This window comes from Podarcis muralis, chromosome 3, assembly GCF_964188315.1.
Source record: "Podarcis muralis chromosome 3, rPodMur119.hap1.1, whole genome shotgun sequence".
Taxonomy (NCBI): Eukaryota; Metazoa; Chordata; class Lepidosauria; order Squamata; family Lacertidae; genus Podarcis; species Podarcis muralis.
The window spans coordinates 19,267,277-19,281,213 of NC_135657.1; the positions used below are offsets into that span (position 1 = coordinate 19,267,277).

At 42.2% G+C, this 13,937-nt stretch overlaps 1 protein-coding gene across 3 annotated transcripts in view; it reads left to right on the forward strand.

The window, feature by feature from the left end:
• The window catches only part of TTBK1 (tau tubulin kinase 1), a 113,668-nt gene that overhangs the window by 32,896 nt on the left and 66,835 nt on the right, over positions 1-13,937 (forward strand). For all 3 annotated transcript variants that reach the window (XM_077925518.1, XM_028724859.2, XM_028724860.2), the window contains exons 3-4: positions 4,105-4,252; positions 5,981-6,054. In XM_077925518.1, coding sequence (XP_077781644.1) covers positions 4,105-4,252; positions 5,981-6,054 — 222 coding nt within the window. The remainder of the gene's footprint in view (positions 1-4,104; positions 4,253-5,980; positions 6,055-13,937) is intronic.

Below are 13,937 nucleotides of genomic sequence, written 5' to 3' on the forward strand. Positions count from 1 at the left end.
TTTATTTTGAGGCGGCAATAACCAGTGTAAGGCTGTCGGGGAGACAAGGTGTATATTTCATTTTTACCTTACTGAAAAGAGTTGAGCTCAGCACTTTATCCTGAATTGCAATTGACCTGCGTATAGGAAAGTGGCCCCTGTGTTATCCATCTCTTCACTGGGATTTGACACCACACTTTCAGGTGGTTGTTGTATGAAATGCACTTCTAGTTTGAGGTGGTGGACAGCTCCTTTATGAAAATCTCCATTTTTTATATGAACTAGTTTTAAATGAAACAGGATAAAAATAATATTATATGGAAGAATAATTCAGGGATACTATACAGAAGAGAAATCATGGGATATATAAGAAAAACAGAGAATGAAATACTTGGTTTGACAGACCAAGATTAGAGTCCAGTCCTATTTACGTTTACTCAGAATTAAGTCCCACTTTATTCAGTGGAACCTACTCTCAGGTAAAGGTGCACAGGATTGTAGCCCCAAGTGCTATCTTTCCCTTTTTTTGGTAGGATCCAGTCAAAAGCGAACATATCCAAGCCCCATTGACTTTTGTGAGAAGAGAGCTGAGCAAGGGTTAAATTTTCCTATTGAAATCGGCTGGGCTTAAAAGTGCTTGGCTGTATTCATTGATCAAGTAAAAACCAATTTTAATTATTGAGGACAATTTTTAATCTGTGTGGTTGGGAGTTAAAGGCATGCTTATTTGTTTTCAAAAGCTATTTGGTTCTCCTATATTGCTGTAATAGGGAAGAGGGGGCATTTTCATATCATACATTAATTGGTGTGAAATAATGGCTTGTTAATTGGTGCTATTGTTATCCAGTTCCAGTTTGAAAGTCTATAGTGAAGAGTTCAATTGTCATATGAGCTTGTGGCTGAAAGTAATTGCTATCTGGTGCCCATGGGCTGTGGGTTGGTGGCTATCATGTATTTTTTGACAACTGAAGGGGAGTGGGTGAAGCAGCAATAACTGTACTCTCTCTAATTTTGTGTTCTGCCATACCCCATCGCCGCTGATCTGAAAAGGTTTGTGGCTCTTGTTTTAACTCATTAAACCATTTCTGATTATGAACTCAAGATTGTTCCTATTTTAAATAAAAATTAAAAAACAGACCAGAGCATGTTTCCCCAGCCTTTTTAGTCCTGGGGAGCATATTTGGAAATGGGCATCACAACATATCCATTTCACAGTAAAACCCCCCACAAAACTATAATAGATTCGCCAGCAGGCAAAGCATCACATCCCTAAACAAAAGGAAAATAAAAATAAAAATCCACCAACAAAAGAAAGAAAGCAGGCAACACCTTCCACCCGCCACAACAGACAACCCCCTTGCCAAATAACCTTTTTTGTTTTGTTTTGTTTTGTTTTGTTTAATTGAATGGGTGTGTGTTGGTGCCAAGGGGGTGTCTGAGGGTGCTGTGGTGCCCACAGGCACCTGAGGTCCAGAAAAAACACACCTTAGGATTGGTTGCTGTGATATAATTCAGCCTCCTGAATTCCGCTCATTCCCTAAGAGAAAAATTGTGCAATCATGCCATGAACAATTTTCTTTGCAGTGCCCTTTCTTAAGGATTGTCAGACTAAGCTAGCAATAGAGAAACATTCTGTCCTGAACTAGGATTAACTTGCATTCAGCTCAGATGATGCAATGATGCAAGGATCTACGAACTGTTGGGAGTATTTCGGTATTTTAATTATTTTTACCACAGCTACCCAAGAGCTCAGAATGGCATATAATAAATGGCAGAACAGTAAAATGCAACATTAAAACAACCCATGGATGCTTCAAAAGCCCATACATGAAATCCACCAGATAAATGTTTCCAGAAGCTGTTTCAGGGCTTATCCACTCTTATCCAACTTTTGCCCTACTCTTTCCAGGCAAGGTCTGCTCTATCAAGTTCCGTGCCCAATTGCTCTTTTCCCCCCCTCGGAGTTTCCCCCATGAAAACTCACTCTTTAAAGCTGAAGTGTAACAAATTGCTATTCTGGTTGCTGATTGCTATTTGCTCTGATTCAGCTCTAAAGATCAGGTTTTCACTGGGAAAGCTTCAGAGGAAAAGAAAAAAAAGGAGCTCTTGCACACAGAGCTTTAAAGAGCAGACCTTGTCTGAAAAGCATGGAGAAAAAGTAAATGTGTTCATAAGAATGTTCATAACAGACCTTTGAGAAAAGGATTGGTTTACAGCAGCCTTCACCAGCTGGGTGCCCAGCTGTGTTGGCTGGGATTGTTGGGAGTTGAGGTCCAAAAACTCTGTGGGGCCATTTAACTGGCAAAGGCTGGTTTATAACACTTCTGAAGACTGGCAGTGTTGGGCTCATCGGACTTATCCTCATCAACCCTATAGAGCTGGGAACGGCTGCTGAGAAATCCTGCATTATGTTTTAGTAACAGAGCTGGAATATTAATCAGGACCGCCTTGCCTCATCTAATTAGGAGCAAAGGTGTGCAGGGCATGCATTTCTTAAGGTACTTTGAGAATATGGGTTGTGTGGTTCAGCATCAGGATGTTGAACTGAGGTTGGATACTAGCGGTCAGAATACTTGTTCTCAGTCATCAAGCAGTGTTCTATAATATTACAGTGGTGCCCCGCAAGATGAATGCCTCGCAAGACGAAAAACTCGCTAGACGAAAGGGTTTTCCGTTTTTTGAGTCATTCCACAAGACGAATTTCCCTATGGGCTTGCTTCGCAAGACGAAACGTCTTGCGAGTTCTTGTGAGTTTGTTTCCTTTTTCTTAAAGCCGCTAAGCCGTTAATAGCCGCTAAGCCGCTAATAGCCGCTAAGCCACTAATGGCCGTGCTTCACAAGACGAAAAAACTGCAAGACGAAGAGACTCGCGGAACGGATTAATTTCGTCTTGCGAGGGACCACTGTAATCATATTGCACACAGTATCATGCCATTGCATATTTGTAGAAGCTCCAAATCTTATTTCCAAGAATGTTATATCTCTTTGTTAGAAATCAGTGCAGTCCCACATTTGTAATTCTGCTCTATATTAATTTGTCAGTTCCTTGTAAAAAGCGTGTGATTAGTTGGAAGGTATAGCCATCTAGAGCAGTAGTTTCCAAACATTTTACTCCCAGGACCCACTTGAGATGGCTAAAATTACAGAGGCCAATGTAGGCCACAAAATAGCTGGAGAGGAAGGGTTTGGTGTAACAAGCTGACAATTACTGGCACTTTCTACTGATAGCTAACCTATGCTTGGATATTGCTAAATTGTTTGCCATGACATTTTCCTTGCGGCAAGGAGTTCCATAGCTCAGCTTTCCTCACGTTGCATATACCGTATTTTTCGCCCTATAGGACGCACTTTTTCCCATCCAAAAATGAAGGGGAAATGTGTGTGTGTCCTATGGGGCAAATGCAGGCTTTCGCTGAAGCCTGGAGAGCGAGGGGGGTCAGTGCACACTGACCCCTCTCACTCTCCAGGCTTCAGGAAGCTATCTGCTAGCCGTGGGAGACGCAGCTCTCCCACGGCTAGCGGAGACCTTGCCGGCACCCAGAACCTTGGGGCGCGCTGATCATCTTGTAGCAAGTGGGGAAAAGTAGGAAATAAACCATATTTTGGAGCCAGTGCATACTACTACTACTACTACTACTACTACTACTACTACTAATAATAATAGAATTTATATACCACCCTGTATCCGCAAGTCTCAGGGCAGTTCAGAATTTACCTTCATGCATTTTTGATATGGCAAAGTCAGCCCACGTTTGCTTTTGGGAAGTTTGCAAATACATTCTGATTCAAATTTATGAGATGCATTGCAACAATAAGAGAGATGTTGCTCAGCCTCTCCTTGTCAAACAAAACCAGGCTGTCTATCCCATGAACTAAGGTAACTTTCACCTTGCTCAAACAAGGACATGATTCAGATATCTGTTGGGTAGGAATATATATGTTGCGTCCTATTTTTACCTCGCTTTATTTTTCAGAGCAGAACCATTTTGGCTGCTTTCTTGCATTTGTGAAGTCATTTAGTTGTGTGGTTTGGCTTTCAGTATTATGACCAAATCAAATTTTATTCTTCTTAGTCAGGGGAAAACCCACTCTGCCAAGCATGATAATGTTTCTCCTCCCGTTTAGCTGAAGAAGATTGGTGGTGGTGGCTTTGGAGAGATTTATGAGGCAATGGATCTTTTGACCCGTGAGAATGTGGCCCTGAAGGTGGAGTCAGCGCAGCAGCCAAAGCAAGTTCTCAAGATGGAGGTGGCTGTCTTAAAAAAGCTACAAGGTAAGTTGTTCTGGAAATGTAAGTTTCTAGAGCTTGTGTTTTCATATCCTGTCCACTTTCTCCATTCTTTTGTTGTGCTTACTGGCAAAACAGCCACCACCACCCAAGAACCCCTAAACACATAATATTAGTGCATAGCACTTTGTGTTTCTCTTTAAAGTCATTTCCACCTTTCACCAGTTTAATGCCACTTGAGCTGTCATGACTCCCCACTGTCCCAAATAAGAATTCTCTAAGTTGTAGTTTGGTGAGAATACTAAGAATCCTCTGTTTCAAGATTCCTAGCTTCAGCCTTAGAACTACATTCCCCTGGGTTTCCTGGGGAGAGGGGTTGACCATTTAAACCAGTTTAAGTGTAAATATCTCCTTCCCTACCCTCCAAAAGAATTGTACATACTTCCTGTTTAATCTGCCGTCTTAGGTTGCAGCAGCAGACTTGGTGTCAACCAGAACATGATGTTGCCATTTCAGAGTCCTAAGTGTACCTTACATGCTATAGAATTAGTGCAAAGTGGCAGTAGCACAAGAATTAAAGGCTACTCTGACAGTCCTAAAGACTTGGGCAGTGAACTTTGCCACTATGTAAAATATAACCAGCGTTACTGTGCTAGGAATATTCACAGAAGTAGAGGAGCAGCTGATAGCACCAAGGACAGCTCTAATGATCTGAGAGGAGAACTGAACTTTCTGAGTAGCTCATATTTCTTTTACTGTGTGGATTGGGATTTCTTTTTAAATATTTCCTGTTGCTGCAGCCCTCATAGAAAGAGTGTTTCAAGTCTCACAGATATACAGATTGTTCTGCTGGGTTAGACAATGATCCAACATTTTGCTTCTGAGAGCAACCAGAAAAGAAGCTTGCAAGCAGGGCATAATGAAGATAGCCGTTCCTTGTGTGTGTCCTTAGCATCTAGTTCTCTGAGATAAACACCCATGCAAGATTAAACTTCCAAATATGGATGCTCAATTTTGTGGTGATGGTAATAGCCATTAATAGGCAATGGATTTGGCTAAACCTTTTTTTTAAAGCTATCAAAGACACTGGCTATCATTACGGGGTGTGCTAATGAATTTCGTGAGTTAGTCAGGTGTTGTGCATAGGGGAACTTGATATATCTTTTTTTCTCTGCCCTGACCTTACAGCTAGCCAGTTTCAGTGGGTGATCTGGTATAGTTCCTCATTTACCCCTTCAACATGTTGGGATGTAAATTATTTGGTGATGCAGCTGCATGTTTGAAATAATTTTTTCAAACATATAAAGCAAGTTTAAAAGTGCAAGTTAAAAATGAGTTCTTAGTTATAATTCATTTTAAAGGGGATTTACTCCTATATGGTTAGTTTTTAATGTTATTATTGGGGCACCCCCCCCCCCACGACCACAACTGTTTCTTTTTTACAGTGCATTTCATAGCAGTTACTTTTAACAAGTGGAGGAAATGTGATTCTTGAGTGTTTGCATTAAATTAGATAAGCAATACACAACATTTCTACATGCAGCCCATACTTCTCAGAAATATGTTCCACTATGTTTATGGGGACTTATTGCCAACTAAGTCTATATAGTAGTACAGTCTTAGTTTTACTGGACTTGGAATGTACAGTCGACTGTAAATAGGGCATGAGCAAAATTTTATGTAAGTATGACTTGCTTATAGAAATATCTTGTACTCCTTGTTTTTACTCATGTAAATACACTGGTACAAATTTACTGTCTTTACTCTTTGCAGGGAAAGATCACGTTTGCAGATTTATTGGCTGCGGAAGGAATGAAAAGTTCAACTATGTTGTCATGCAGCTTCAGGTGAGTTGTTTGGTACAGTGGTACCTCGGGATGTGAACGGGATCCGTTCCGGAGCCCTGTTTGCATCCTGAACATAACGTAGGACGCGACAGTGCATCTGTGCATGCGCAGGTCACATTTCGCTGCTTCCATGCATGCACATGACGTCATTTTGACCATCTGCGATTGCGCGAGCAGCGCAACCCGAACACACTAAACCTGAAGCATATTTATCCCGAGGTATGACTGTATTCTGTTACCCCAGTGTTCCACAGATGTAGTTAGTAGGTCACCACACTGTTGACTAGGTATTTTGTGGACAAATGTGGTCATTAGGAAAAGCACAAAGTGAGAAATCTCTCCGTTTTCTAGAGCACATTCCAGGGAATTCAGAGGGGGCAGTTATTTTGTGCTGGGTAAGAGAGAGAAATATCTCCCTACTCTGACATACTTGGGGGAGGAGTCAGCATTTCACTTTGTCCCAGTCTTGGAGACACTGAGAAGTGTTCAGTCTCTCATACTGCTTCCAAGTGCCTCCCCAGAGGACATGAGGGAGAGGAGGGATTGGTTTTTTTAAAAAAAAATCACACTGATATCTGCTGATAGTCTGAAGTGGCAGGACTCTTACACTTGTCTCTTACACTTGATTGTAAGTAAACCCCACCCCATCCCCAAAGTCCTCTAAAATTTGGGGGAAGTGCACACTTGCACTCACTTTGGGAGGGCCTTTGTAGTGATGAAAATGAATCACATTTTGGTGCAAAAGGAAGAGTTGGGTCCCTTTCCTGGTCTTTTATATGTGCCAGGTGGGTTATGGGTTCAGGAGCAACCACAGATACAGTGGTACCTCGGATTACATACGCTTTAGGTTACATACGCTTCAGGTTAGAGACTCCGCTAACCGAGAAATAGTACCTCGGGTTAAGAACGTTGCTTCAGGATGAGAACAGAAATCGTTCTCTAGTGGCGCATCGGCAGCAGGAGGCCCCATTAGCTAAAGTGGTGCTTCAGGTTCAGAACAGTTTCAGGTTAAGAACGGACCTCCGGAACGAATTAAGTACTTAACCCGAGGTACCACTGTAATAGCTTTCTACCGTTATTTGCATCCGTTTGTTTTTTGAATTAGGGATGGAGTGAGGACTGCACTCTTCCCCCTCCCACCCCACATAAATAAATAATACAACATACCATAAAACCTTTGTGACAGAGCAAAGGTTTTATGTTGCACTTCTAAAGATGTTTTGTGGTTGTGACTTGAAAATGAGAGTTTCAGTGGTATATGAAATGTGACGATGTACGAATGCTGGCTCATTTTGGAATTTTGATTCTGCTCCCTTAATCTTCTTTTGATTACAGTGCTTTAGCAAGTTAATAGCATGTTTCAGAGACTGGTTTTAAATTTTCTGTGATGTGAGGAAGGTGTTTTTGAGAAAGATGGGATGAAGCCTGAGGCCATCTCTTAATATGATGAAAAGCTCTGCTGGGTTTTTGTAATAAGAACTCCTGAGTAAAAAAGACTTTATTTTTAGATCTGACTGGTGACATCTTCATTCCTTTTTCACTTCTATTATCTTTTACTCAAATGGCTTTATTTCTACACATTTTAGCTTAATTGTTGCTCTCCTCCAAATCCCTTCTGAGCTGAAGTATCAGCCAGAACTGAACACAGGGCTCTCACAACATCATGGCCACGGCTGGCCTAAGATACATTGGCGCCTGAGGCAGGAAATCCAAATGGCATTTTACCCCTGGTTAAGGAGTGGGAGAGAATGGGAGAGTGAAGAATTACTGAAAACATCCTGATTTTTAAAGGACACGCAGATTCTTTTGTCTGAGATGGTTGCCTCAGTTGGCTAACTCATGGTCTGGTTGGTCTGGGCCATGGCTGTTTCTAATGGGAGCTGATGCTTTAAGAGCATAAGAAGAGCACTGCTGGATCAGGCCAAAGGTCCATCTAGCCCAGCATCCTGTTCTCACAGTGGCCAACCAGATGCCTGTAGGAAGCCTACAAACTGGACCTGAGTGCCACAGTGCTCTGCACACTATTGATTCCTAGCACTTGTGATTCCAGCAGTGAATGTAGTACATGTCGGGATCTCTGCTCGGCCAAGCTGATAAAGCTCATTTTCCTCTGGCCGAGTCCTTCGGAATCGCCTCCGATGATAATTAATGACCTGAGCCTTTGATGAGGCCTCGGGCACATTCCCGTTCAGCAGAGTTTCCAGCACAGGGAAGTGATGAGATTTATGGCTACATCGCTATGCTTTATTTCTTACTACGCAGACAGCAAAGAAATATACATCCTCTCTCTGTGAAAGACAGAGAGCAACTGAAACAAAGAAACAAAGGAACAGGAAACCACTAACGTCACATCCGTCTCCCGTCTCCCATGAGACTTCCAACAGCCTGGAATGGCTCTGGAATGTAAACAGAGTCCTGTGACTGTAAGCAGCTGCACAGTGGCAAAACAGAAACTAACATCCTCCCCCTTTCTGTGAACACCACTGGGCAGTGTGTCAGTACAATCTCAGTACAAACCCAGTTTCTGTACATAGGTACAGTGTTGATCCTTCGGAACAACCTTGGACAATAAATCAGCAGGAATTTCATTACCTGGCATGTAGGACACCGTTACGAGTCCTTTCTGAACACATTCCCATGCATGTTGCAGCTTCAATTGCAAGTGCTTCGTACTTTGCTTACAACCTTCAGAAGTCAGCAAAGCCAAACATGCTTTGTTGTCCTGATAAACCTGGATTGGACACTTTACAGGAATTCTCATGTCTTTACACAATTGTAACAACCATTCATAATCCACAAGTGAATAAGACAGTGCATTCAGTTCAGCTTCACAAGAATTTAAGCTTACTGTTGTTTGCTTCTTGCACAACCAATCAAACAGACCAATCAAATAGACATAACTAACAGCGCATAGATATTGCAGCTAGTAGTTGATAGCCTTATTCTCCACAAATGTTTCTAATCATTCAAAGCCTTCCAAGTTGTTGGCCACCACTACAAATTGTGCGACCAATTTAAATAGTTTCACTAAGCCACTGTGTGAAGAAGTACTTAATTTTGTCTATCCTGAATCTTCATATTGGAATCATCCAATGAAGATTCAGGTAGTGGATTTACTCTGCTTGATTAGTTGTTCTGTGATGCCACCCCAGTACTACCATATTATTGTTGTGTTGTGGGGCTATAGCATAACAACAGTAGGACTAAGAACTCCAGAACGTTTGCGGTTTGAAAAGTTACAGGATTTTAGCAGGAATTGCAAGATATAAACTGATTGGTAATGGAGCAGTATGACTACCTCAAAACATTTCCTGGTGCAGATAGTATGGAAAAAGGGATCATGTATGATCGCTGCCTTCGTGAGCACAAATCATCATAAATGCACAATAAAAGGGATGTTTAAAGGGGCCCTTTAGTGCCCATTCACCCAGTTTGGAGATATCCATAATAATAATAATAATTATGAGAGCACTGATAAAACCATCTGTCAGGGGCTCAGGAGCAGAGGCACAGGAAAGGGAGGAAATAGAGAGCGAGGGGGAGGAATCCGAAGGAAATGTTAGCGATGACAGCGGCCCGAGGTCTCTGAGTCTTTCCAGCGAATCGGAAGATTCACAGAAAGGGGCTCCCATGGTCAGAGCAAGGGGGGTGCCTAGGGGGACACCCCAGGGAGAAGGGGCCAGAGGGGACTCAGAGAGCAGCAGTTGGAAATCAGGACCAGCTTCCCCACCAGAGCGCAGTAGGGGGGAGGAGTCCCAGGTATCGGGATCAGGCGGCTCACCGCCAGCGGGAGGAGATGAGTCAGGATTGGCCACGCCTCCATCGGAGAGCGAGGAAACGGTCAAGAGGAAAGTTGGAGGCTGGGCGCGCGCGCCAAGTTCAAATGTACAGGAGGGCGGCGCAGTTGGTAGCCCGGATAGGGAGCCAGGTCCTAAAGCCCGCCGAAAGGAGGGAGAGGAGTCAGGGGGGTCAGCGTCAGCGTCAGAAGAGTCCAGAAAGGAGGGGACCCCGGGGGGCAGAAGGACCCAGAGGAGAAAGGAGAGACGGAAGAGGTGGAGTAAGGTTAGAGTCTTAAACTGGTGTACAGGGGGTGGAGACTCAGATGGAGCTTCGCCGGTCTAGCTTCTAAGACGTAGAGCTGCGCGCTGCGGCTTGAAAATGGAAACTGTACTTCAATAAAGACTTTTGTACATTACTACCGGCTAGCGTTGGTCCTCTGTGAGCTGGGACCTGGAGGCAGCTCTGACACCATCCTATTGCTTTTCAGTGCAAGAAATTCCTGAGCACATGTATGGGTTTTTTTTAGAGTTTATTTGCTTTTCCCTATTCAGTATGACAATACAGGTCTCCACCAATCCTTCAGCATGGTAAATAATGCTCCAAGCCTTTTCAAATTACCCCTAACAGACCCTGCTGAACAATGCAGTGAGATGGAGATATATACAAAAATTACAAGCTTCACAAGGCTAGTAAACTGCAAAAGAATGAGAGGAATGTTGGTTTATGATTACAAGAATCATAAGAGTTACTCAAGTAGAGCAGGAAAGGAGTTATTAAGGAGATGGTATGATTCATTCTTTCTGTAAATGTAACTCTGTTCCATTACAGGTTTACATTAATAGGTAGCTAGCCCATTTCCAGGATGATGTGAAAATAGCATATTGATATTCTAATTTCACACGATTGTCTTTTGGGAACTTGCAGAGTATATCCCAACTTATTTCAGCTATGGAAAAAATTGAATTGCCTTTGTAACAGTCAGGCAACAGCAGCAACCCTTAAATAAGACTGAAACTCTTGCAGGCAAGGGGTAATGGGTCAGGCAGAGAACCAGGGAATCAGGTCGTAAACGACTCTCTCAGATGGATCTCCAACCGTTTTCTTCAGCAACTGCTGCTGGATCCTTGTGAGCCAGATGGAATGGGCCTTACCATTCAGATATCAAGATATACGGTCAGATAATATTCAGTCTTCTTCTGCAGCCAGACCAAAGTTTCATATCCTTTCAAACTCAAGTGCTCTTCAATAGATACAGTTCATGGATTTATGAAGTTTTCAGTAGTTAAGTGATTTAGTAAAGTACCTACGTGTGTGAACTAGTGCAGAGGTGTTCAAGCTAGTGGTGACACTATTTAATTTAAAAAGATAAGTCTTTAAGACAAAAAATTTAAATTAATTCATAGAGAGCAAAGAAGAATATACGAAGAACACAACTGGATCAAATCAATAGCCTATCTGAGCTAGTAGCTTATTTCATCATCACCATCATCTGTTTATTTGTATGCCACCTTTCCACAAAATTGTGCCCAAAGTAGCTCACAACATCTCAGGCAAACAATTAAGTACAGCGGGTAAACCACTAGCAGGATAAGAGCTCAACAGCACAATAGCACTGATGCTCCCTTGTGACTGAGATTCAGAGGCATTGTACCCTTGATTCAAGCAGAAGTAGACTGTCAGCATGACTAGTAGTTATTCAGAACTTTATCCTCCATGGATTTGTCTAATCCCCTTTTAAACCTGTTTAAGTTGGAGGACATTCCCACTGAATTGCATAATGTAACTGCCCCGTTGAAGCGGCACTTTTTTTTGTCTGTTCTTCAGCTTTATAAGATGACCCCGGGTTCTAGTATGAAGGAAGATGGAGAAAGACCTGTTAATTTTATCTGCACCATCCATAATTTTATACACTTCTGTCATACCTTTCTTATCTTTTCTTCTAAACTAAAAAGCCCCCCCCCCCCCCCGGGCAATTGTAACTTTTCCTCATATGGGAAATACTTTTTCCCCAGGTTGTATGTATGTTTGCAGAAAGATTCTCAACCGTTTTTCTGCCTGCTGAGGCTTTATGAGGAATGAGTATCAGTAAATTTAAGCATGAATATAGATGCAGAGTATCTCTTTACAGTCAGACATCTTATGCTAAGCATTGAAATTTTAAGAAGAGCTTTTACAACTGAGTCTGTTCCAAGTATGAGTATCAAATCGGAAAGATGATTCTGTTTCTGGGATTAGTTTTGATTGTAGAGTGCATCCAGACATTTTTATGGAGAGTTCAAGTGAGGAGAAATCACTGTTGCCAGATTCTGTGTGTTTGGAAGATTCATTATGAATTGCCTTATTTGTTTAATGTTATGACTTCTGGAAAAAAAGTGTGTTGCGTTTTTTCCAATTTAAGATTCCAGCTTGAAACATGTGATCAGTTAGTGACTAGGTGGTGCATGGTTATGTAGATGAAAAGTAATAGCTAAGTAAGGAGATTTCTGGATGGAAAACTTTCCTGCTGGCAAACAGAATCATTTTCGATGGTTAGATTCTGTCCATATTTGAGCATGAAAGACAGTGATGGGGAGAGACCCATCATGGGAAAATATGAGTCAAATACGTGCTTGTTAGAATCTCCATGACTAAGGAAAGGGTAACTGACAGCACAAATATGGTACTGATTAAAGATGAATGGAAGGGGGGAAAGTTGCCCATAAATCCAGATGTGACAGTATTCAGAAAGGAGATAGAAGAAGTGGGGGCAAAGAGAGTTAGGGTAGAGTCAAATCAAGAGACTTTGAAAGCTGGGTTGTGGAGTTCCATTCCACCAGATACCTGGTACCTGATTCCCCACATCCTGAACAGGATCTTGAACTCCTGCAGCCCATGTGTTGGTCAGAATGTAGGGTGACGGGCAATGTCTTTCATATGTGGGGGACTTGTGCTGCAATTAAAAAGGGGTTGGGAACTAGTTTTGCACAAAATGGGATTAAGAACTGGTCAAATACATCAACCCAATCCAACACACTCTCCCTTACCCATCTTGGAAAGGAACAGGGCAATATGTTTTGCATAAGGGTCTCTTGGTCATCTTGTTTCTTGCAGCCACATTAACAATTGCTAAAAAGTGGGGAAGAACAGGTGAAGTAGTACCAACAAATATGGTTGCTTGCTGTAATGGAAAACCTATCAAAATAGGTTGAAGCACAGTGAAATTTAATGATAGGCAAAGATAGTTTTTGTTGAAGCTGGCATTGCTTTATTACTTATGCTCCACATAAAGAACATGATTGATTGATTGACTCAACCAACCAACACCTGGGCTCCTCTGGAGAGATGTTTTGGGTTGGACTTCATTGTGCGGTGGTAGGACTGTTGCTCAGTTTGAGGTAACAAAGCTTTTCTCTGATTATCTGGAAATAGTGCTGCACACTCAGTTTAATTTGTTACTATTAGCTAAGTAAAATCAAATAAAAGACAGTATTTTTTGCTCTATAAGACGCACCAGACCACAAGACGCATCTAGTTTTTGGAGGGGGAAAACAAGAAAAAAATATATTCTGAATCTCAGAAGCCAGAACAGCAAGAGGGATCGCTGCGCAGTGAAAGCAGCAATCCCTCTTGCTATTCTGGCTTCTGGGATAGCTGCGCAGCCTGCATTCGCTCCATAAGACGCACACACATTTCCCCTTACTTTTTAGGAGGGAAAAAGTGAGTCTTATAGAGCAAAAAATATGGTATTTAAAAGAAAGAAGAGCCCTGCTGAATCCCATCTAGTCCAGCATTCTGTTTGCACAATGGCCAGCAAGAAGCTCTTGGGAAGCCCACAAACAAGGCATGAGTGCAGCATCACTCTCTAGTTCATGTTCCCTGGCAAGTGGTATTTGGAGGAATTCTGTCTGTGATATTCAGCGTTATATGTAGCCGCCCTGACAAGTAGCCATTGATGACCTTATCCTCCACTAATTAGTCTAATCCCATTTTCAAGCTCCCTTTATTTGCTAGCCTTGGTTTTCATGTGCCCTTGGCAAAGCATTTTGGGGAACTTTCCTAAAGCCAAACTTAGACAGATGTTTGATGTGAGAGAGCTAGGGACAAGATCTCTTGCATTTTTAAAA